This window comes from Tamandua tetradactyla, chromosome 2 (assembly GCF_023851605.1).
Source record: "Tamandua tetradactyla isolate mTamTet1 chromosome 2, mTamTet1.pri, whole genome shotgun sequence".
Classification (NCBI taxonomy): Eukaryota; Metazoa; Chordata; class Mammalia; order Pilosa; family Myrmecophagidae; genus Tamandua; species Tamandua tetradactyla.
This window is the reverse complement of record NC_135328.1, coordinates 219,559,942-219,586,865: the sequence shown is the minus strand read 5'-3', so window position 1 is coordinate 219,586,865 and position 26,924 is coordinate 219,559,942. Positions and strand designations below refer to the sequence as shown.

Sequence of the window (26,924 nt, the reverse complement as noted above, 5' to 3'; positions counted from 1 at the left end):
ACAGGAAACCGCCAGGTAAGGCTGGACGGGACCCTGTACCACGACAGTGCCACTGGGGACACTAGGGAAGGTGAGTGGGCTCTGAGGGCAGGGGTGTATCCATGATCACTTCCTGATCTCACTGGCTCTACTGTGGACCTGCAAGAGAGGGACCTTGTTTTGAAGACAAACTCTGCATTTCATGGGGTAATGGGGCATTATGACAATAATCAATTCTCAAATTGTCCAGAAAAATGCATAAATATATAGAGAGGGAGATAGGGTGAAAGGAGTAAAATGTCACCAATTGGGAAATCTGGGTAACAACATATGGGAATCTGGAGGTGCGTCAGAGCTCCACCCCCACCCCCAGAGAAGCTTTGGAAATCAGCGAGAACGAACAAAAATATCTTCCTTTTTAAAAATCCCCAGACAACAGTGAAAGGCCTGGTGATTCAAGAAAAAGGCCATTCAGTGAAGCTGAATGTGAGGATGATGAGGGAGGAAGGCTGGGGGCACATACGAAATCAGAAGGAAAGACACACGATAGACTGAGATGGTACAATGCAGGAATGCCTAGCATGTACAATGATAGTGATTAAATGTACAAATTTAAAAATGTTTTTGTACGAGGAAGAATGAAGGCATGTCAATATTGCAGGGTGTTGAAATAGATGGGAATTTATATTTTAAAACCTCAATTTCTATGTGAGACTAAAGCAAGAAATGTTTATTTGGTACAAAAGTTATATTTTGAATAGTGCATTTCCTAATTTAACTTATATGGACAGTTTAATTGAACACCATAAGTAAATGGAACCTTGAGTAGGGCATGAGATTTTGGAGGTTTGTCCAGGTTAGTGTGATGGTCCGATAAATCCCAGAGTGATTTGAACAGTGAATAAAGAAGTATTTGCAAAGTCCCCTCAAGAGAACAGGGGGAATAATTCAACTTCTCCATTCGGAGAATTCCTGATATTCTCACAAGCAGTGGAGACAACCAAATCAAGAGGCCGAGCCCTCAATCTTGGGGTCTGTCCCTGTGAAACTTATCTCCACAAAGGATAGGCTAAGCCTACTTAAAATTAGGCCTAAGAGTCATCCCCAGAGAAACTCTTTTGTTGCTCAGATGTGGCCTTTTTCTCTCAGCCAACACAATAAGCAAACTCACTGCCCTTCCTCTCTCTACATGGGACATGACTCCCAGGGGTGTAAACCTCCCTGGGAACGTGGGACAGAAATCCGAGAATGAGCTGGAACTCGGCATCAAGGGATTGAGAAAACCTTCTCAACCAAAAGGGGGAAGAGAAAAATGAGACAAAAAAAGTATCAGTGGCTGAGAGATTTCAAACAGTTGAGAGGTTATCCTGGAGGTTATTCTTATGCATTATATAGATATCACCTTTTTAGTTAGGCTGTAATGGAGAGGCTAGAAGGAAGTACCTGAAAATGTAGAGCTGTGTTCCAGTAGTCATGTTTCTTGAAGATGATTGTATAATGATATAGCTTTTGCAATGTGACTATGTGATTGTGAAAACCTTGTGTCTGATGCTCCTTTTATCTACAGTATGGACAGATGAGTAAAAAATATGGATAAAAAATAAACAAATAGAGGGAACAAAGGTTAAAATAAACTGAGTAGATTGAAATACTAGTGATCAATGAGAGGGAGTGGTAAGGGGTATGGCATGTATGAGTTTTTTCTTTCTTCTTTCTTTTACTGGAGAGATGCAAATGTTCAAAAAAATGATCATGGTACGCCCCGCAGCAGCCAGCCCGCCCGCCCTCCTCTCCCCTCTTTGTTTGCCGGCCCGGCGCGCGGCGCCCACGCCCCGCAGCAGCCAGCCCGCCCGCCCTCCTCTCCCCTCTTCCCCTTCCTGCTCTGGCGGCTCTCCAAACACCACCATGCCCTCTTCCGCCTTCACCGGCTCCTCCACCACCAGCCTCGACAGCCTTGCCACCCTCACCTTTCCTCCTCCAGAACAGCTACTGGGGGAGTGGAGACAATACAGAGCAGCTCCCGGAGCCACGACGGAGATCAAAGGGACAGCGTACCCCATCCTGGAACGGCTGACTGTCTGGGAGAACCAGCTCCGGTGAGATCGCCGAGGGGCGCGGGCTTTCCTGGGCGGGACGGCAAGTGGCTGGAGTCCCTCCCTTCCTCCTTCCCAGGCCAGCTGGCAGAATTGGGCAGGCGGTCCCCGTGGGCCGAGGCGGCTGGCGCCCCCACCACGCGAGGCCCCCCGGACCAACTGAGAGAGTTGGGTCAGAAATCCCCAGACTGAGGAGAACGGTGACCGGGGGGTCCCTTCCAAACACGTGACTCTCCAGTCCGGCTGGGAATGGTGCACTCTCCCAGGCTGCGACAGCTGGTGCCCTCCCGCCACGCTTGGCGCCCCGGGCCGACTAGGAAATTTGGTCGGGCGCTCTCACATGCTGCGGTGGCCGGCAACCCTCCCCACGTTCGGACCCCCGGGCCAGCTGGCACTCTTCCTAGACTTCGGCTGCTGAACCTCCGTTACGGCGAGAGTTTTCCAAAGTTAAAGGACCCACAGCAACTTTCACTGGTGGAACGCGTAGACAAAAGTGTGCCACAAGCGCCACCTACTGGGCAGGATAAGAAAAACAGAACCCAGAGATTTCACAGAAAAATCTTTCAACCTGTGGGGTCCAACACCCAGGGAAATCTGACTAAATGCCCAGAGGCCAGCAGAAGATAACGGATCACGCTCAGAAAATTGAAAATATGGCCAAGTCAAAGGAACAAACCAATAGTTCAAATGAGATACAGAAGCTGAAACAACTAATGCTGAATATATGAACAGAAAAGGAAAACCTCTTCAAAAACGAAATTGATAAATTGAGGGAGGACATGAAGAAGACATGGGCTGATCAAAAAGAAGAAATAGAAAAACTGAAAAAACAAATCACAGAGCTTATGGAAGTGAAGGATAAAGTAGAAAAGATGGAAAAAACAATGGATACCTACAATGATAGATTTAAAGAGACAGAAGATAGAATTAGTGATTTGGAGGATGCAACATCTGAATTCCAAAAAGAAACAGAAACTATCCGGAAAAGAATGGAAAAATTTGAACAGGGTATCAGGGAACTCAAGGACAATGTGAACCGCACAAATATACGTGTTGTGGGTGTCCCAGAAGGAGAAGAGAAGGGAAAAGGAGGAGAAAAACTAGTGGAAGAAATTATCACTGAAAATTTCCCAATTCTTATGAAAGACCTAAAATTACAGATCCAAGAAGTGCAGCGCAACCCAAAGAGATTAGACCCAAATAGGCATTCCCCAAGACACTTACTAGTTAGAATGTCAGAGGTCAAAGAGAAAGAGAGGATCTTGAAAGCAGCGAGAGAGAAGCAATCCATCACATACAAGGGAAACCCAATAAGACTATGTGTAGATTTCTCAGCAGAAACCGTGGAAGCTAGAAGACAGTGAGATGATATATTTAAGTTACTAAAAGAGAAAAACTGCCAACCAAGACTCCTATATCCAGCAAAATTGTCCTTCAAAAATGAGGGAGAAATTAAAACATTCTCAGACAAAAAGTCACTGAGAGAATTTGTGACCAAGAGACCAGCTCTGCAAGAAATACTAAAGGGAGCACTAGAGACAGATACAAAAAGACAGAAGAGAGAGGCATGGAGAAGAGTGTAGAAAGAAGGAAAGTCAGATATGAAATATATAATACAAAAGGCAAAATGGTAGAGGAAAATATTATCCAAACAGTAATAACTCTAAATGTTAATGGACTGAATTCCCCAATCAAAAGACATAGACTGGCAGAATGGATTAAAAAACAGGATCCTTCTATATGCTGTCTACAGGAAACACATCTTAAACCCAAAGATAAACATAGGTTGAAGTGAAAGGTTGGGAAAAGATATTTCATGCAAATAACAATGAGAAAAGAGCAGGAGTGGCTATACTAATATCCAACAAATTAGACTTCAAATGTAAAACAGTTAAAAGAGACAAAGAAGGACACTATCTACTAATAAAAGGAACAATTAAACAAGAAGACATAACAATCATAAATATTTACGCACCGAACCAGAATGCCCCAAAATACGTGAGGAATACACTGCAAACACTGAAAAGGGAAATAGACACATATACCATAATAGTTGGAGACTTCAATTCACCACTCTCATCAATGGACAGAACATCTAGACAGAGGATCAATAAAGAAATAGAAAATCTGAATATTACTATAAATGAGCTAGACTTAACAGACATTTATAGGACATTACATCCTACAACAGCAGGATACATCTTTTTTTCAAGTACTCATGGATCATTCTCAAAGATAGACCATATGCTGGGTCACAAAGCAAGTCTTAACAAATTTAAAAAGATTGAAATCATACACAACACTTTCTCGGATCATAAAGGAATGAAGTTGGAAATCAATAATAGGCGGAGTGCCAGAAAATTCACAAATACATGGAGGCTCAACAACACACTCTTAAACAACAAGTGGGTCAAAGAAGAAATTGCAAGAGAAATTAGCAAATACCTCGAGGCGAATGAAAATGAAAACACAACATATCAAAACTTATGGGATGCAGGAAAGGCAGTGCTAAGAGGGAAATTTATTGCCTTAAATGCCTTTATCAGAAAAGAAGAAAAGGCAAAAATACAGGAATTAACTGTCCACTTGGAAGAACTGGAGAAAGAACAGCAAACTAATCCCAAAGAAAGCAAAAGGAAAGAAATAACAAAGATTAGAGCAGAAATAAATGAAATTGAAAACATGAAAACAATAGAGAAAATCAATAAGACCAGAAGTTGGTTCTATGAGAAAATCAATAAGATTGATGGGCCCTTAGCAAGATTGACAAAAAGAAGAAGAGAGAGGATGCAAATAAATAAGATCAGAAATGGAAGAGGAGACATAACTACTGACCTCACAGAAATAAAGGAGGTAATAACAGGATACTATGAACTTTACGCTAATAAATACAACAATTTAGATGAAATGGACGGGTTCCTGGAAAGACATGAACAACCAACTTTGACTCAAGAAGAAATAGATGACCTCAACAAACCAATCACAAGTAAAGAGATTGAATTAGTCATTCAAAAGCTCCCTAAAAAGAAAAGTCCAGAACCAGACGGCTTCACATGTGAACTCTATCAAACATTCCAGAAAGAATTAGTACCAATTCTCCTCAAACTCTTCAAAAAAATCGAAGTGGAGGGAAAACTACCTAATTCATTCTATGAAGCCAACATCACCCTCATACCAAAACCAGGCAAAGATATTACAAAAAAAAAAACTGCAGACCAATCTCTCTAATGAATATAGATGCAAAAATCCTCAATAAAATTCTAGCAAATCGTATCCAACAACACATTAAAAGAATTATACACCATGACCAAGTAGGATTCATCCCAGGTATGCAAGGATGGTTCAACATAAGAAAATCAATTAATGTAATACACCACATCAACAAATCAAAGCAGAAAAATCACATGATCATCTCAATTGATGCAGAGAAGGCATTTGACAAGATTCAACATCCTTTCCTGTTGAAAACACTTCAAAGGATAGGAATACAAGGGAACTTCCTTAAAATGATAGAGGGAATATATGAAAAACGCACAGCTAATATCATCCTCAATGGGGAAAAATTGAAAACTTTCCCCCTAAGACCAGGAACAAGACAAGGATGTTCACTATCACCACTATTATTCAACATTGTGTTGGAGGTTCTAGCCAGAGCAATTAGACAAGAAAAAGAAATACAAGGCATCAAACTTGGAAAGGAAGAAGTAAAACTATCACTGTTTGCAGACGATATGATACTATACGTAGAAAACCCAGAAAAATCCACAACAAAACTACTAGAGCTAATAAATGAGTACAGCAAAGTAGCAGGTTACAAGATCAACATTCAAAAATCTGTAGCTTTTCTATACACTAGTAATGAACAAGCTGAGGGGGAAATCAAGAAACGAATCCCATTTACAATCGCAACTAAAAGAATACCTAGGAATAAATTTAACCAAAGAGACAAAAAACCTATATAAGGAAAACTACAAAAAACTGCTAAAAGAAATCACAGAAGACCTAAATAGATGGAAGGGCATACCGTGTTCATGGATTGGAAGACTAAATATAGTTAAGATGTTAATCCTACCTAAACTGATCTACAGATTCAATGCAATGCCAATCAAAATCCCAACAACTTATTTTTCAGAATTAGAAAAACCAATAAGCAAATTTATCTGGAAGGGCAGGGTGCCCCGAATTGCTAAAAACATCTTGAGGAAAAAAAACGAAGCTGGAGGTCTCGCGATGTCTGACTTTAAGGCATATGATGAAGCCACAGTGGTCAAAACAGCATGGTATTGGCATAAAGATAGATATATCAACCAATGGAATCGAATAGAGTGCTCAGATATAGAACCTCTCATCTATGGACATCTGATCTTTGATAAGGCAGTCAAGCCAACTCACCTGGGACAGAACAGTCTCTTCAATAAATGGTGCCTAGAGAACTGGATATCCATATGTAAAAGAATCAAAGAAGACCCGTATCTCACACCTTATACAAAAGTTAACTCAAAATGGATCAAAGATCTAAACATTAGGTCTAAGACAATAAAACAGTTAGAGGAAAATGTAGGGAGATATCTTACGAATATTACAACTGGAGGCGGTTTTATGGACCTTAAACCTAAAGCAAGAGCACTGAAGAAAGAAATAAATAAATGGGAGCTCCTCAAAATTAAACACTTTTGTGCATCAAAGAACTTCATCAAGAAAGTAGAAAGACAGCCTACACGATGGGAGATAATATTTGGAAATGACATATCAGATAAAGGTCTAGTATCCAGAATTTATAAAGAGATTGTTCAATTCAACAACAAAAAGACAGCCAACCCAATTACAAAATGGGAAAAAGACTTGAACAGACACCTACCAGAAGAGGAAATACAGATGGCCAAGAGGCACATGAAGAGATGCTCAATGTCCCCGGCCATTAGAGAAATGCAAATCAAAACCACAATGAGATATCATCTCACACCCACCAGAATGGCCATTATCAACAAAACAGAAAATGACAAGTGCTGGAGAGGATGCGGAGAAAGAGGCACACTTATCCACTGTTGGTGGGAATGTCAAATGGTGCAACCACTGTGGAAGGCAGTTTGGCGGTTCCTCAAAAAGCTGAATATAGAACTGCCATACGACCTAGCAATACCATTGCTGGAAATCTACTCAAAGGACTTAAGGGCAAAGACACAAACGGACATTTGCACACCAATGTTTATAGCAGCGTTATTTACAATTGCAAAGAGATGGAAACAGCCAAAATGTCCATCAACAGACGAATGGCTAAACAAACTGTGGTATATACATACGATGGAATATTATGCAGCTTTAAGACAAGATAAACTTATGAAGCATGTAATAGCATGGATGGACCTAGAGAACATTATGCTGAGTGAGTCCAGCCAAAAACTAAAGGACAAATACCGTATGGTCCCACTGATGTGAACGGACATTCGAGAATAAACTTGAAATATGTCATTGGTAACAGAGTCCAGCAGGAGTTAGAAACAGGGTAAGATAATGGGTAATTGAAGCTGAAGGGATACAGACTGCGCAATAGGACTAGATACAAAAACTCAAAAATGGACAGCACAATAATACCTAATTGTAAAGTAATCATGTTAAAACACTGAATGAAGCTGCATCTGAGCTATAGGGGTTTTTTTTGTTTGTTTGTTTGTTTTTTACTATTATTACTACTTTTATTCCTTTTCTCTATATTAAAATTTTATATCTTTTTCTGTTGTGTTGCTAGTTCCTCTAAACCGAAGGCAAAGTACTAAGATACGATGATCATGCATCTATGTGATGATGTTAAGAATTACTGAGTGCATATGTAGAAGGGTATGATTTCTAAATGTTGTGTTAATTTCTTTTTTTTTCCGTTAATAAAAAAAAAAGAAATGATCATGGTGATGATACTGTAACCATGTCAAGCATGTTTGCATGTTTGTTCATTACTTATAATAAAAATACCAAAAAAAAAGAAAAAGGCCATTAGAGGCAGGATCTGGTGCCCCAGCTGGCCCCACCCACCCCCACCAGCTCAGCACAGAGCCAGCCATGCTTCCAGCATGCATCCTGGTCCTGGCACAGAGGGCGCAGCGTCACCTTCCTGCCTGTGCGGGCAGCAGCTAAGTCTGGCCCAGTCTGTCTGGGGTCACCTGACGGACCCCACGCGAGAACTAGCCCTGCGTGCAGAAGGTAGTTCCCCTTCTCCTACAGAACTCTATGGGGCAGCAGTCCAGTGGCTTCTTGGGACGAAGGATGCCTGGCTGTAGGATACACAGTACAGTGGTCCGGCCTGGGAGGAAACTGTTTCCGAGGGACGGGGGGACATTCGGAACCCTGGGTAAGCAGGACAATTCTGAAGGCCAGCTGTCCATACCCAAGACAAGACTCATGAACAGAAAGAACCAGGGGCCCCACACTTTGGCCTGGAGCTATTCTCTAAACCCAGTGTATGGATAAGTCCTGAAGGACAGCACTCACAGGGTCAGTCTGCAAGAACTGGGAAAGGGGGCTTCTTTTTTTCTCCCATTAGTTCCTGGTGTTCAAGGAAAGTCCTCTTACAACACTAGCTACATATAAGCGTGAGGAGCAAATGCCTCAGTCTAAATTGCAGCAATAACACATGAAAATATTAAAATGTCTAGGTTCAACAAAAGATTACAAACCAGACAAAGAAACAGAAATTGTGGCCCGAGCAAACAGGAAGAGTAAAGCATTAGAAACCATCAATGAGGAGGACCAGACCAGAACATTCCACACAAAAACTTTTTTAAAATGGTCACAACTGTTCTCAAACTGCTGAAGGAAAACACAGACAAGGAATTAAAGGAAACCAGGAAAAGGATAGATGAACATAAAGCAAATATAAATATAGAGATGGAAATTATGAAAAGGAACCAAAGAGAGCTGAAGAGCAGAGTAACAGAAATTTAAAATTCCCTCAAGGAGTTCAAGAGCAGATTGGAGCTGGCAGAGTGAACTTGGAGATAAAACAATTGAAATCCTCCAGTCTGAGGAGCAGAACGAGGAAAAAACAAAGAAAAGTGAACAGAACCTGAGGAACTGTGGGACACCATCAGGCGTACCAAGATACGTATTCTGGGGTTCCCAGAAGGAGAAGAAAGAAGGAGATAGAGAGAATATTTTTTTTAATGGCTGAAAGCTTCCCAAATTTAATGAAAAACCTTAATACACATATCCAAGATACTCCACAAACTTCAAACAGATCACCCAAACAGATTCCCACCATGCCATGCTATAACAAATTGCTGAATGCCAAAGATGAACAGAGAATTCTGAACTCCACAAGAGAGAAGCAATGAGACTCAATAAGATTATATGCCTGTTTCTCCACTGGAAACCACGGAGGCAAGAAGGCAGTGGGAAAACATTGAAAAGGCTGAAAGTAAAAACTGCCAATCAAGAATTTTATATCCAGCAAAACCATCTTTCAAAAGAGAGAGAAGGATCAGGACTTCCTTAGAAGAACCAGTTGAAACACTTCGTCGCACTGCACTGGCCCTACACGAAATGGAAAGGGAGTTCTGTGGGTTGAAAGGAAAGGACACTAGACAAATGACTGAAGCCAAATGAAACAATAAAGATCTCCAGTAAAGATAATAACACAGATAAATATAAATACCAGTACTGTCGCATTTTTTTATCACTCCTCTTTTTGTTTTCTAAGGATCTAAAAGGCAAATGCATAAAATGCAATGATAAATCAATGGTTTGGGCTCAATGTATAGATATGTCATTTATGACAAGAACTACATAGTGGTGGGGGACAGAGGGATAAAGGAGCAGAGTTTGTGCAAACTTTTGAAGTTAAGGTAGTATCATGCAAACGGGATGTTAAATTTAACCCTCATGGTAATGACAATGAAATATCAGAGAATGTGCAAGCTCACAGAGACAGAAGACAGACAGCAGGGTACCAGGGGAGGGGGACAGGGTCAATGGGAAGTTAGTGTGAAATGAGAGTAAGGTCTGTTTGGGATAGAGGGAAAGTTCCAGGCATGGATGGTAGTGAGGGCACTGCAACACTACGTGGCTGACCCCTGAACGGTATGCTTGGGGACACATAGGATGAGAAGGTTCATGTCATGTATATGTTCTCACAATTGAAAAAAAAAACAGAAAAAAGAAAAAGAAACTAAAGAGATAATGACAATTAAATACAATACCTGATCCTAGATGGAATCTAAGAATGGAGGCAAAAAGGCACAAAGGGATATAAGAAAAAACAAATATAAAATATAAGCTTTATGTCAATGTTAAATTTCTTGAACTTGGTAATTGCACTAAGGTGATTTCATAAGTTAATATCCTTGTTGTAGGAAATGTAAATGGAAGTATTAAATGTTCAAGGAGTGTGATGTGAGCAACCCACTCTCAAATGTTCAGAAAATAGACAGACAGATAGAATCATATGGCCAAGGTGGCAAAACATTAAAATGAATGGATCTGGGTATCTGGGGGTATGTTAGAATTCTATGTATGGGGTTTATATTATTTCTACAACGGTCCTATAAGTTGAAAATTATTTAAAAATAAAAAATAACAATATATGGTAATTCATTACATTATTCATGCAACTTTCCTCTAAGTTGGTAATTATTTCAAAATAAAAAGTTAAACAAAAGACAGAGGAGTTCATTTGAAAGAGATCATGCTGGATAGAGAGAATACATTCTCAACCACAAAGAATAATGACTGCAATGGATTGAGAACCACATCAAATATAAAACCTGTGAGTGCATAGTGAGACTGAAAAAATCGATCATCTTTGGAGGTTGCCAGGATACAATTCGTTATTTTGAACATTAATAAAGAAAGAGAAAGAATCCTACATTTATCCTGACTTTCCCATGCAAAGTCTATTTCAGGCTAACGAAACTGCTGATGAGAGCAGCACTTTGTTTACAGAAGAATCACAGCTAATAAATACAGGAGGTGATGGAAACGCACCATTTTCCAACCCCTGCCAGAGTAAGGGATGTGGGCAACAGAACCTGCCACGACACACCCGGCCCCCAGCCCCCGAGCACCCCGGGATGATGGCTTTCAGGCCCCCGGAGACCCCAGCCTGGCCCAGACGACGCGGGTCCCGATCCAAACCACCCAACGTGAGAAGGGAGCAGGGCCTGGGCGCTGAGGGGCCAACGATTCGCTGTTCACAGGGGCAGTGACAATAGTCCCCATCAGCCGTGAGGGACACACACGGAAGGAGTTATGGGTAAAGTTTGCCTTAAAACTGCAAATTCATGTAAGAAAAAAAGTACCAGCCTCTCAAATGTGATCTGCAGCAGTAAATAAAGAGCAGATGTTTTCCTTGGTCAAAAGACTGAAGTCATTTCTGTGTATTTAAATAAAATAAGGCACATTTCCCCTGGCCTTGGGGCCGCGGGGCACAGAGTGCAGTGTCGGGAAGGCAGTGCCACAGCAGACTCCCTCCCTTGGGACGCTGTTACGGATGTCTCAGCGCTGGGGCTGGGGGAGGGGGAAAGGTGCTGGGGTTTTTCCTACTCTAAACTACCACAAAAGGCATCTGTCCTAAAAAAACAATAACGATTTCCAGGGTCCTTATTAAACAGCATTCCCAGGCCCTCCAAAGGACACATATGGGCAGGCCGTTCCGGACGGGGCGCGCCCTTGGAGCCGGGCGTCAGGACAGTCTGGCCCGGGGCCACACTGCCTGCACACTCGGGGCTGCCAGCCCGTCTGCGATGCCAGGTCGGCCTGTGGGCAGAGCAGCAGCCCCCAAGGACGCCAGCATCACACCCAGAGCCTCAGGGCTGACAAAGGCAAGTGGCAAATGTCTCCCTGCAGGCGGGACAAAGCGGTCGCTGCCATGAGCACCATGGGCGAAAAGTGGCTTCTAGACCCCTCCCCTGCCACCCACCCTGAACGGGCCCCACAGCACAGCTGAGGGCGGCTCTGGTACCACTCAGTCCCACACCCAAGGCCAGTGTCCCGCCCTTGGCTGCCCTGCAAGACCGTGGGAGACTCTGGGACCTGAAGCCTTTCCCCTTCAGGTTACCTTCACATGTTTAGTGGGCACTGCGTGCCACCTGCCGGGTGCCCCAGCGTCCGTGCCCTTCTCAGCTCTCAGCTCTGCAGATGCCTGTGAGAAACCAGTCAGCACGAGCAGGTCAGGAGCAGAAGCTGCCCCCCGCCAAGCTCATGCACTTCCCACTTCTTCCCGTGGCCCTTCCGTGGCCCTCCTGGGGTCCTCCCATGGCCCTCCCGTGGCCCTCCCGTGGCCCTTCTGTGGTCCTCCCGTGGCCCTCGTGGCAGCTGTGCTGCCAACCTCCTGATCGGAAAGCAGGCATACTCAGGGTCACCCAGCTAAGGAGAGCCCAGGCCACAGCCCAGCTCTGCCTGGTGCAAAGGCCTGCCCCCAAGTGCTGCCCACGAGGCCTCCTGTTCACAAAGGACGTCACACAGCCACTGCTGGTGGCCATGTGAGCCCTGAGGAGTCCCTTGAGCCATCTTCAGGATGCCAGCTCTCCTGTGGAACTGACCTCAAAAGGTCAGTGAAAGAATGAAATATAGCACACACACACATACACACACACACACACACACACACCCCAACACACACAATTCACACATCTTTTACACGAAACCTCAGAGTCTTTACAGTTCATCTACAGGAGCAATTGCTACAGTGAGAAGTGGAGGAAAGAGAATTAACTGGAGTATAGAAAATGCTGAAAATCTAATTAGCTCAACTGAGATTTAAGAAAAGATTTCTTTTCGCAATATTGTAAAGAGAATTAAGAAGAAATCATCTAACCTTCCTGACACCTGTCCTTAGGGAAAGGGAAGAGTCTGGGGTGGGGCCAGCGAGCAAGGCGCCCAAGAGGCTCCTGCTGAATTCCACCACGAGGGGCCAATGATGGGCTAAAGGTTGACATGCCTAGCAGGGCCCAGGAAGACAATCTGCAAAACCCTTCGTGGGTTTGAGTCCCGCCAGCAATGAGGCAAATGGAATCTTCCCTGGTGTTGGGCGGGTGGCGCCTCCCACACCTGCGAGGCCGGCGGGCCCACGGAAAAGGACTGGTACTTGAAGGGGATGTGGGCAGTCTCCCTGGGGCGCAGGTAGATCTGGGGGGCGAGGCCACCATGCACGTGGAACATGTCCTCCTCCACTGGCGTATGCAGGTCGGCCGCGTCCTTGAAGTGCCTCCACTCCCCACTGTCCAGGATGACGCTAAAGGAAAGGAGGGCACAGATACCTGTGTCCATAGTAGGACCTGCATGGGATGGGGGGCACATCCCACCACCCACAGCTGTGCTGAGACAGTGGAAAGAGGCCTAGCAAAAACCCAAGAGATGGAAATCCGTTTAGCTTCCAGCCAGACATCAGGGTCTTCACAAATCAAGCCCGGTTCCTCCCGAAAGAGCGTGAGCTGGCAGAGGGGAGGTGCAGCCTTGAGCCCTCACCTGAGCTCGGGGCTGTCGATCTCAATGGTCACAGTGTGCTGTGTGTTGTGAGGGTTTCTGAGCGCAAACTCGAAGAACTCGGCGGTGCCCAGCGAGGCGTAGAGCGTGTGCTGGGTGGTGATGGCCAGGCGCAGCGCGCTGGCGATGAGTGAAGCTTTCGTGCGCTCCCGGTAGGTGTCGATGGCGCGCAGGTCCCGCGAGTGCTGGGCACGGATGCTCTGCTGCGCCTGTGGACAGGTGGCAGAACTGGGCATGAAGGCTTAGTTTTCTGGCCACCCGCTTTTATTCTCCCTTGTTATGGACGGAATCATGTCCCCCCAAAACGTTCAAGCCCTACACCCCAGTTTTGGGAACATGGTCCTGTTCGGAAAGGAGCTGTCTGAAGACATCACTAGCTGAAGTGGAGCTAACCTGGATGAAGGTGGGCCCTGAACCACCTGATAGGACAAAGGTCTTATGACAAGGGAGGGTTGGACACAGACAGACAGACAGCAGACAGACATGTGGCAGAGGCAGAGCCTGGGTTTAGCCATGAGCCAAAGCACAGCACAGATTGCTAGCAAACAGTAGCCAGAACTCCACAAACTTAAAAGACCATCTTTTAAAAAAGAGGGAAAGACATTCCCAGGTAAACAAAAGTTGGATCTGTGGCCACAAGACCTGCCCTATTTGCAATGCTAAAGGCGTTTCTTCACACTGGGAAAGGACACTAGACAGCGATTCAAAGTGGCATAAAGAAGTAAAGACAACAGGAAAGAGAACCAACTGGGTAGGTAAATACCAGTACTATTGTACTGTAATTATCAATATGCAACCCCACATTTTACCTATCATAGGTTCTAAAATGTAAATGTATAAAAAGTAATGATAAATCTATGATGTGAACATAAAACGTAAAAAGATATAATCTGTAACAAGTACAACAAAAAGGTAGGGGGGTATAGAAATAGTGTGCTACTGAAGTGAAGTTAGTATCAAATCAAACATGATTGTTATAGAGTTAGGATGCTAAATTTTAGCCCTGTGGCAACCACAAAGAACATAATTGAAAAATACACACAGAAAGAAATGAGAAGGGACTCAAAATGGTACAATACCAAAAAATCAAGTTTATATGCAAGTAGCTATGACAGATGACGAGGGACAAAAAAGGTATAACTTACAAAAACCAAATAGCAAAATGGTAAAAGGCAGTCCTACATCATAAATAGTTACTTTAAACTAAATGAATTAAACTCTCCAGTCAAAAACAGAGCTTAGTATAATGGATAAGGAAAAAAAAAAAAAGCATGACCCAACTATATGCTACATATGAGAGACTCGTCTTAAATTCAAAGACACAAGTAGGCTGAAAGTGAAAGGATGGAAAAAAATATACCATGAGGGCTATGGTAAATATACTTACAGCAGATAAAATAGACTTTAAGCCAAAAACTGTTTAAGAGGGACAAAGAAGGTTACTATACACTGATAAAGGGGTCATTCAGTGAGAAAGTTTAACAGTTATAAATATATATACCCCTAGTAGCAGAGTCCCCAAATAAATGACACATTATTGACAGATTTGAAGGGGAAAAAAGATAGTTCTATATTAATAGTAGGAGACTTCGATACACCACTAAAAATAATGGATAGACCATCTAGACAGAAGATCAATAAGGAAATAGAAGACTTGAATGATAAAAGAACTGAATCTAACAGACATATATAGACCATTTCTCCCAAAAGCAGCAGAATGCACATTCTTCCCTAGTGCATGGGTCATTCTCAAGGAGAGACAATGTGTCAGATCACAAAACAAGTCTTGAAAAATTAAAAAAATAATGAAATCATACAATATATCTTCTCTAACCACAATGGAATGGAGGTAGAAATCAGTAACAGACAGAGAACTGAAGAATTCCAATTATGTGGAAATTAAACAACACGCTCTAAATAACTATGGGTCAAAGGAGAAATCACAAGGGATATTAGGAAATATCTTGAGGAATGAAAATGAAAATACCACATACTAACAATTAAGAGGGGCAGAAAAATTGCTTTAGCACAGTGTAGAGGGCTTCAGGGAGAATTTCCCTCAATATGATAAAGGGTATTTATGAAAAACCCACAGCTAACATCAGATTCAATGGTGGGAGACCAAAAGCTTTCCTTCTAAAATGTGGAACAAGACAAGGATGTCCACTGACCATCGTTACTCAACATTGTACTGGAAGTTCTAGCCAAAGCAGTTAGGCAACAAAAACAAGTTTAAGGCAGCCAAATCAGGAAGGAAGAAGTAAAATTTTCAGTATTTCTAGATGACATGATCCTTTATATAGCAAGTTCAAAAAAATCAACAATAAAGCCACTAGAGCCAATAAATCCAACAAAGTGGCAGGGTATAAGAGCAACACACAAAAATCAGCAGTGTTTCTATATACTAGTAATGAGCAATCTTAGGAGGACATCAAGAAAAATATTCCACTTACAATAGCAACCAAATGAATCAAATATCTAGGAATAAATTTAACAAAGGACATAAAGGACTTGTCCTCAGAAAACTACAAAACATTGCTAAAAGAAACCAAAGAAGACTTAAAATAAATGGAAGAGCATGCCATGATCATGGATTGGAAGACCACATATCATTAAGATGTCAATTCTACCTAAAATGATTTATAGAATCAACACAGTCCCATTCAATAATCTTCTTTTCAGAAATGGACAGGCCAATTAACAAATTTATTTGGAAGGGGTTAGGGGTTAGGGACCCAAAATAGCCAAAAACATCTTGAAAAAGGAAAATGAAATTGAGGCTTTACACTTCCTTTAAAGTATATGTACTGGTTTGAAACTGTTCTTTAATCCTAATTCAATACTATTAGGTGGGATCTTTTTTATTAAGTTGTTTCCATGGAGATATGACTCCAAACGTTAGTGGCCCTTTCTTGAGTCAAGGTTTTTTACTCTGGATGCCTTAGTTTGGACATTTTTATGGTCTTAGACTGTGAACTTGTAACTTAATAAATTCCCTTTATAAAAGCCAACCCATTTCTGGTATATTGCATTTACGGCACCATTAACAAATTAAAACAGCATATTACAAAGCTACCGCGATCAAAAGCTTCATGGTGGCACAAGGACAGAAATATTGACCAATGGAATCAAGCTGAGAGCTCAGAAATAGACCCTCACTCACACCTATGGCCAACTGATTTTGACAAGGCTGCCAAGTCTACTCAATTGGGAATGAATATTCTCTTCAATGAGACTGGTGCTGGGAAAACTGGATATCCACAAACAAATGAATGAAAGAGGACCCTTCACCCATACCACATACACAAATTAACTTGCCTAGGATCAAAAACCTAAATATAAGAACCACAACAATAAAACTCCTAGAAGAAAATGCAGGAACATATCTTTGCGATTCTGTGTTGGGCAATTGTTCCTCGGACTTTATACCCAGAACATAAGCAACAAAATAAAAAATAAGTGAGACCTCCTCAAAATGAAAGACTCTGGTGCATGAAAGACTTTGTCATGCAAATGAAAACACAAAAAGGAGAAAATATTTGGAAGCCACACATCCAATAAGGATTCAATACCCAGAACATAAAGAAATCCTACATCTCCACAATAAAAAGACAAACAACCTAATTAAAAAATGGGCAAAAGACTTGAACAGGTATTTCTCTAAAGAGGATAAACAAGTAGCTAAAAAGCACATGAAAAGATGCTTAATATCACTAGCCATTAGGGAAATGCAAATTAAAACCATGAGATATCATATCAGTAGAATGGCTACTATTAAAAAAAAAGAAAATCGCAAGTGCTGGACAGGATGTGGAGAAACAGGAACACTCATTCATTGCTAATGGGAATGTAAAATGTTGTAGCCCTGTGGAAAAGAGTTTGGCAGTTCCTCGGGAAGCTAAATATAGAATTGCCATAAGACCTGGCAATCTCACTCCTAGGTAAACACCAAAAAGAATTGAAAGATGGGACTCAAACACGTGTTTCCATACAAATATTCACAGCAACATTATTCATAATTGCCAAAAAGATGGAAGCAACTCAAGCGTCTATCAACCAATGAATAGCTAAATGTGGCATCTACATACAATGGAGTATTATTCAGCTGAAAGCAGGAGTGAAGTTCTTATGTACAGGACAACAGGGATGGACACTGGGACATTATGCTGACACAAAAGGATAAATATGGTGTGATCTCAATGATATGAACTAATTATGATAAACAAACTCATAAAGTTAGACTCTAGAATAAAAGTTACCAGGAGATAGTTTAGAGACAGAGAATATGGAGCTGATGCCTAATTTGTTCAGAATTTCTAATCAGGTTGATCATAAAAGTTTGGAAACACACAGTGGTGATGGTAGCACAGCATTGTGAGTGTAATTAACAGCACTGACTTATGTAGGCAAATGTGGTTAAAAGGGGAAACTTTAGGTCATATATGTAATTAAAATAAAAACTAAAAGACAAAATACAAACTGTATAACACAGCGAACTCTGTAGACTATGGACTATAATTAATACTACAAGAATAAGAATGTTCTTTCACGAATTATACCAAATGTATGACACTAATACAAGATGTTAATTATAGGGTAGTATATGGGAAAAAACACCTAATGTAAACTATGGGCAATAACTGATAGTACTATCTTAGTAACTTTTCATCAATTGTAACAAAGGTAACTACTGTTAAAAAAAGTTAACACAATTACAAAAAAGTACTGTTATCGATCATAACAGATATTCCTTTCACACCAGTGTAAGGTGGTGCTGGTGGAGCAGTGTTGGGAATCCTGTCTTTTATGCATAACTGACCAGTAAACCCACGACATCTTTAATAAAAAAAATTAATATAAAAAATATTTAAAACTGCCTTCTTCAATAAAACAAGCCAAACACTAAAAAGAATTCTTATCCTAACTATAAGCTTATGGTTCACAGGACTATCACATTAATACATTTTTTTCGGAAAGTTATAATATTTAGAACAAATTCCTACTCCAGTCCACAAATATAGAAACTAACACCCAAAAAGAGACGATACTAGAAAAAGATTTAGAAATTATTTGATGAACACTGATTTTAGGTATGTGGCATTTCCAAAAATGAAAAAAAAAAAACAACTTTCCCTGACAATTACAAAATAAACGAGAAACAGTTTTGGCTGCCTAAGATAATATAATATAATTTAGATTTTCCATCTTGATTTCTGATTCAGAGCTATAAGTTCCTAAAGGAGAGATACGGCCTCTCGTCTGCTATGTTCCCTTCGAGGCTGCCCCTGAGTGCCAAGGAGGCAGGTGTAAGAAAGATCAGAAGGGGGCTGATGACTGCCTTTGGGAATCACTGTATTTGGGGAGTGAAGAAAAATGAGAGCCATTTTTAAAAGAGGGAAAAAAGGCACAGATGGGCAGAGAAACAGATTATAATTATATCTCCCTGACCAAGGGAGGAACACGATCCCAAACACAAACAAACAGGAACACCATATAAAAATATCAACTCAAAATGGATCAAAGACTAAAATACAAGAACCCAAACTATAAAACTCCTAGAAGAAAACACAGAGAAGCACCTTCAGGATGTTGTGTTATGCAATGGTTTCTTAGGTCTCACAACAAAAACACAAGCAACAAAAGAAGAAATATATAGGTGCATCAAAATTAAAAACTTTTGTACATCAAAGGACTTCATCATGAAAATAAAAAGACAATCTACAGGATGGGAGAAATTATCTGGAGACTCCATATTAAAGGTTTAATATCCAGACTATATAAAGAAATCTTATAACTCACCAAAAAGCTAGACAATTGAATTTTAAAATGGGCAAAAGACTTGACTAGACATTGCTCCAAAGAAGATACACAAACTGCTAACAAGTAGATGAAGAGATGTTAGACTTTCATTAGGGAAATGCACCATGAACTAGGAATGCGATAGGAAAACTACAATGAGCTACCACTTCACACCTACTAGGATGCTATTATTTAAATAACAAGCTTTGGCAAAGATGTAGAGAAACTGGAACCCGAGTACACTGCTGGTGGGGGCTCAACCTCTGGGGAAAACAGTCAGGTGGTTCCTCAAAAGGTCACATGACCCAGCAATTCCACCCCAGGTATCTACCCCCAAAGAACTGCAAATGGGGACCCAACAGACACTTGTACCCCAATGTTCACAGCAGCGTTATTCACAATGGTCAAAAGGTGGAAACAACCCAAATATCTATCAAAAGATGAAAGGATAAACAAACGTGGTCTATTAACACACTGGAATATTATTCAGCTGTAAAAGGCAATAAGTGCTGACACATGACAACATGGATGAACCTTGGAAGACATTATGCTGCATGAAAGAGGCCCGACACAAAAGGCCACATATTGTAAGATGCCATTTATGTGAAATGTCACAGGCAGTTCCACACAGTCAGAAACTGGTCTAGGTGCTGGGGGGAGGGGAAATAGGGAGTAACTGTTTAGTAAGTATGGGGAGTCCTTTTGGGGGGATGAAAACGTTTCGGGACTAGATTAAGTTGGTGGCTGCAAAATTTTAAAATGTACTGAATGCCACTGAATTTTTCACTTTAAAATGATTAGTTTTATGTTATGTGAATTTTGCCTGAATTTTTAAAAATGTAAAAAAAAAAAAAAAAAGATTAAAAAATAAGAGAAGGGTTCCGGAGAAGATGGCGGCTTAGTAAGACGCACGGATCTTAGTTTTTCCTTTAGGACAGCTACTAGGGGAGTAGAAATGATACAGAACAGCTCCCAAAGCCACAACAGAGATAAAAAAGACAGCGTACCCCATCCTGGAATGGCTGGCTGGCTGAGAGAAACCGCTCTGGTGAGATCGCCGAGGGGCGCGGGCTTCACCGGGCGGGGCGGCAAGCGGCCGGAGTCACTCCCTTCCCCCTTCCCGGGCCGGCTGGGAGAATTGGAGAGGTGGTCCCCTCAAACCGCGGCGGGTGGCGCCCACACCACACGCGGCCCCCGGACCAACTGAGAGAATTGGATCGGAAATCCCCAGGCCGCGGAGAACGGTGACGGGGGGGGAGGCCCCTTCCAAACCCGTGACTCCCCGGGAACGGGCACTCTCCCGGGCGGGCCGCTGCGGCTGGCGTCCTCCCGCCACGCTTGGAGCCCCGGGCCGACTAGGAAATTCGGACGGGCGCTTTCCCGGGCTGCGGCGGCCAGCGACCCTCCCCGCGTTCGGACCCGGGGCCGGCTCGCACTCTTCCAAGCCACTTCAGCTAGCGAACCTCCCGGACGGCGAGAGTTTTCCAAAGTTAAAGGTCCCACAGCACCTTTTACTGGTGGGACCCGCAGACAAACGTGTGCCACGAGCGCCACCTACTGGGCAAGATAAGAAAAACAGAACCCAGAGATTTCACAGAAAAATCTTACAACCTGGTTGGGTCCGACACCCAGGGAAATCTGACTAAATGCCCAGACGCCAGCAGCAGAAGATAACTGTCCACGCTCAGAAGATTGAGAATATGGCCCAGTCAAAGGAACAAACCAATAGTTCAAATGAGATACAAGAGCTGAGACAACTAATGCTGAATATACGAACAGAAATGGAAAACCTCTTCAAAAACGAAATCGATAAATTGAGGGAGGACATGAAGAGGACATGGGTTGAACATAAAGAAGAAATAGAAAAACTGAAAAAACAAATCACAGAACTTATGGAAGTGAAGGATAAAGTAGAAAAGATGGAAAAAACAATGGATACCTAAAATGATAGATTTAAAGAGACAGAAGATAGAATTAGTGATTTGGAGGATGGAACATCAATTCCAAAAAGAAACAGAAACTATCCAGAAAAGAATGGAAAAATTTGAACAGGGTATCAGGGAACTCAAGGACAATATGGACCACACAAATATACGTGTTGTGGGTGTCCCAGAAGGAGAAGAAAAGGGAAAAGGAGGAGAAAAACTAATGGAAGAAATTATCACTGAAAATTTCCCAACTCTTATGAAAGACCTAAAATTACAGATCCAAGAAGTGCAGCGCACCCCAAAGAGAATAGACCCAAATAGGCATTCTCCAAGACACTTAATAGTTAGAATGTCAGAGGTCAAAGAGAAAGAGAGGATCTTGAAAGCAGCAAGAGAAAAACAATCCATCACATACAAGGGAAACCCAATAAGACTATGTGTAGATTTCTCAGCAGAAACCATGGAAGCTAGAAGACAGTGGGATGATATATTTAAATTACTAAAAGAGAAAAACTGCCAACCAAGACTCCTATACCCAGCAAAATTATCCTTCAAAAATGAGGGAGAAATTAAAACATTCTCAGACAAAAAGTCACTGAGAGAATTTGTGACCAAGAGACCAGCTCTGCAAGAAATACTAAAGGGAGCACTAGAGTCAGATACAAAAAGACAGAAGAGAGAGGTATGGAGAAGAGTGTAGAAAGAAGGAAAATCAGATATGATATATATAATACAAAAGGCAAAATGGTAGAGGAAAATATTATCCAAACAGTAATAACACTAAATGTTAATGGACTGAATTCCCCAATCAAAAGACATAGACTGGCAGAATGGATTAAAAAACAGGATCCTTCTATATGCTGTCTACAGGAAACACATCTTAGACCCAAAGATAAACATAGGTTGAAAGTGAAAGGTTGGGAAAAGATATTTCATGCAAATAACAACCAGAAAAGAGCAGGAGTGGCTATACTAATATCCAACAAATTAGACTTCAAATGTAAAGCAGTTAAAAGAGACAAAGAAGGACACTATATACTAATAAAAGGAACAATTAAACAAGAAGACATAACAATCATAAATATTTACACACCGAACCAGAATGCCCCAAAATACGTGAGCAATACACTGCAAACACTGAAAAGGGAAATAGACACATATACCATAATAGTTGGAGACTTCAATTCACCACTCTCATCAATGGACAGAACATCTAGACAGAGGATCAATAAAGAAATAGAGAATCTGAATATTACTTTAAATGAGCTAGACTTAACAGACATTTATAGGACATTACATCCCACAACAGCAGGATACACCTTTTTCTCAAGTGCTCATGGATCATTCTCAAAGATAGACCATATGCTGGGTCACAAAGCAAGTCTTAACAAATTTAAAAAGATTGAAATCATACACAACACTTTCTCGGATCATAAAGGAATGAAGTTGGAAATCAATAATAGGCGGAGTGCCAGAAAATTCACAAAAACGTGGAGGCTCAACAACACACTCCTAAACAACGAGTGGGTCAAAGAAGAAATTGCTAGAGAAATTAGCAAATACCTCGAGGCGAATGAAAATGAAAACACAACATATCAAAACTTACGGGACGCAGCAAAGGCAGTGCTAAGAGGGAAATTTATTGCCCTAAATGCCTATATCAGAAAAGAGGAAAAGGTAAAAATTCAGCAATTAACTATCCATTTGGAAGAACTGGAGAAAGAACAGCAAACTAATTCCAAAGCAAGCAAAAGGAAAGAAATAACAAAGATTAGAGCAGAAATAAATGAAATTGAAAACAATAGAGAAAATCAATAAGGCCAGAAGTTGGTTCTATGAGAAAATCAATAAGATTGATGGGCCCTTAGCAAGATTGACAAAAAGAAGAAGAGAGAGGATGCAAATAAATAAGATCAGAAATGGAAGAGGAGACATAACTACTGACCTCACAGAAATAAAGGAGGTAATAACAGGATACTATGAACAACTTTATGCTAATAAATACAACAATTTAGATGAAATGGACGGGTTCCTGGAAAGACATGAACAACCAACTTTGACTCAAGAAGAAATAGATGACCTCAACAAACCAATCACAAGTAAAGAAATTGAATCAGTCATTCAAAAGCTTCCTAAAAAGAAAAGTCCAGGACCAGACGGCTTCACATGTGAATTCTATCAAACATTCCAGAAAGAATTAGTACCAACTCTCCTCAAACTCTTCAAAAAAATCGAAGCGGAGGGAAAACTACCTAATTCATTCTATGAAGCCAACATCACCCTCATACCAAAACCAGGCAAAGATATTACAAAAAAAGAAAACTACAGGCCAATCTCTCTAATGAATATAGATGCAAAAATCCTCAATAAAATTCTAGCAAATCATATCCAACAACACATTAAAAGAATTATACATCATGACCAAGTAGGATTCATCCCAGGTATGCAAGGATGGTTCAACATAAGAAAATCAATTACTGTAATACACCATATCAACAAATCAAAGCAGAAAAATCACATGATCATCTCAATTGATGCAGAGAAGGCATTTGACAAGATTCAACATCCTTTCCTGTTGAAAACACTTCAAAGGATAGGAATACAAGGGAACTTCCTTAAAATGATAGAGGGAATATATGAAAAACCCACAGCTAATATCATCCTCAATGGGGAAAAATTGAAAACTTTCCCCCTAAGATCAGGAACAAGACAAGGATGTCCACTATCACCACTATTATTCAACATTGTGTTGGAGGTTCTAGCCAGAGCAATTAGACAAGAAAAAGAAATACAAGGCATCAAAATTGGAAAGGAAGAACTAAAACTATCACTGTTTGCAGATGATATGATACTATACATCGAAAACCCGGAAAAATCCACAACAAAACTACTAGAGCTAATAAATGAGTACAGCAAAGTAGCAGGTTACAAGATCAACATTCAAAAATCTGTAGCATTTCTATACACTAGCAATGAACAAGCGGAGGGGGAAATCAAGAAACGAATCCCATTTACAATTGCAACTAAAAGAATAAAATACCTAGGAATAAATTTAACTAAAGAGACAAAAAAACCTATATAAAGAAAACTACAAAAAACTGCTAAAAGAAATCACAGAAGACCTAAATAGATGGAAGGGCATACCGTGTTCATGGATTGGAAGACTAAATATAATAAAGATGTCAATCCTACCTAAATTGATTTACAGATTCAATGCAATACCAATCAAAATCCCAACAACTTATTTTTCAGAAATAGAAAAACCAATAAGCAAATTTATCTGGAAGGGCAGGGTGCCCCGAATTGCTAAAAACATCTTGAGGAAAAAAAACGAAGCTGGAGGTCTTGCACTGCCTGACTTTAAGGCATATTATGAAGCCACAGTGGTCAAAACAGCATGGTATTGGCATAAAGATAGATATATCGACCAATGGAATCGAATAGAGTGCTCAGATGTAGACCCTCTCATCTATGGATATTTGATCTTTGATAAGGCAGTCAAGCCAACTCACCTGGGACAGAACAGTCTCTTCAATAAATGGTGCCTAGAGAACTGGATATCCATATGCAAAAGAATGGATATTCTCACACCCTACACAAAAGTTAACTCAAAATGGATCAAAGATCTAAACATTAGGTCTAAGACCATAAAACAGTTAGAGGAAAATGTAGGGAGATATCTTATGAATCTTACAACTGGAGGCAGTTTATGGACCTTAAACCTAAAGCAAGAGCACTGAAGAAGGAAATAAATAAATGGGAACTCCTCAAAATTAAACACTTTTGTGCATCAAAGAACTTCATCAAGAAAGTAGAAAGACAGCCTACACAATGGGAATCAATATTTGGAAACGACATATCAGATAAAGGTCTAGTATCCAGAATTTATAATGAGATTGTTCAACTCAACAACAAAAAGACAGCCAACCCAATTACAAAATGGGAAAAAGACTTGAATAGACACCTCTCAGAAGAGGAAATACAAATGGCCAAAAGGCACATGAAGAGATGCTCAATGTCCCTGGCCATTAGAGAAATGCAAATCAAAACCACAATGAGATACCATCTCACACCCACCAGAATGGCCATTATCAACAAAACAGAAAATGACAAGTGCTGGAGAGGATGCGGAGAAAGAGGCACACTTATCCACTGTTGGTGGGAATGTCAAATGGTGCAACCACTGTGGAAGGCAGTTTGGCGGTTCCTCAAAAAGCTGAATATAGAATTGCCATACGACCCAGCAATACCATTGCTGGGAATCTACTCAAAGGGATTAAGGGCAAAAACTCAAACGGACATTTGCACACCAATGTTTATAGCAGCGTTATTTACAATTGCAAAGAGATGGAAACAGCCAAAATGTCCATCAACAGACGAGTGGCTAAACAAACTGTGGCATATACATACGATGGAATATTATGCAGCTTTAAGGCAGGATAAACTTATGAAGCATGTAATAACATGGATGGACCTAGAGAACATTATGCTGAGTGAGTCTAGCCAAAAACTAAAAGACAAATACTGTATGGTCCCAATGATGTGAATCGACACTCGAGAATAAACTTGGACTATGTCATTGATAACAGAGTCCAGTAGGAGTTAGAAACAGGGTAAGATAACGGGTAATTGGAGCGGAAGGGATACAGACTGTGCAATAGGAATAGATACAAAAACTCAAAAATGGACAGCACAATAATACCTAATTGTAAAGTAATCATGTTAAAACACTGAATGAAGCTGCATCTGAGCTATAGGTTTTTGTTTTGTTTTGTTTTGTTCTTAGTATTATTTTTATTTTTTTCTCTATATTAACATTCTATATCTTTTTCTGTTGTGTTGCTAGTTCTTCTAAACCGATGCAAATGTACTAAGAAACAATGATCATGCATCCATGTGATGATGTTAAGAATTACTGATTGCATAAGTAGAATGGTATGATTTCTTAAAAAAAAAAAAAATATGGACAGCACAGTAATACCTAATTGTAATGTAATTATGTTAAAACACTGAATGAAGCTGCATCTGAGCTATAGTTTTTTTTTCTTATATATTTTTGTATTTTTTATTTTTATTTTTATTTTTTCTCTATATTATCATTTTATTTCTTTTTCTGTTGTCTTGCTATTTCTTTTTCTAAATCGATGCATATGTACTAAGAAATGATGATCATACATCTATGTGATGATATTAAGAATTACTGATTGCATATGTAGAATGGAATGATTTCTAAATGTTGTGTTAGTTAATTTTTTTAATTAATAAAAAATATATATATGGTTTTAAAAAAAAAAATAAGAGAAGGGACATCATCTACTCGGACACTCGTCTGCCTTAAAGTCATCTCAGAAGAGGCTCCTCGAGGCCCGCGCTCCCATCATTCCACACACCCATGAGGGACCACCATCCCCTGATCCCACTCCTCAGGGGCGCTTTATAAAAGGGTCCTACTTAGATTTTTCAGCCAAAAGAGGGAATTTTTCTGGTTAGAATGAATAGACTGGCAAACCCTGATATGTAACTAGCTGAGGGCATCCGTCCCCAAAGCAGGCAGAACCTCAAAACCGCCTGGGAAACTTTCCAAAAACCCAGACTGCAACGACAGCCCCAAACCCAATGGCATCAGAATCTCCAGGGGCGGGCCCCCAGACCC

General features: G+C 40.8%; 1 protein-coding gene across 9 annotated transcripts in view; it reads right to left on the bottom strand.

Moving 5' to 3' along the window:
• NPHP4 (nephrocystin 4) overlaps positions 1 to 26,924 on the bottom strand; it is a 184,115-nt gene that overhangs the window by 7,477 nt on the left and 149,714 nt on the right. For all 9 annotated transcript variants that reach the window (XM_077151501.1, XM_077151505.1, XM_077151504.1 and 6 more), the window contains 3 exons: positions 13,527 to 13,753; positions 13,110 to 13,293; positions 12,118 to 12,201 (listed from right to left, as the gene is read on the bottom strand). In XM_077151501.1, the coding sequence (XP_077007616.1) occupies positions 12,118 to 12,201; positions 13,110 to 13,293; positions 13,527 to 13,753 (495 nt within the window). The remainder of the gene's footprint in view (positions 1 to 12,117; positions 12,202 to 13,109; positions 13,294 to 13,526; positions 13,754 to 26,924) is intronic.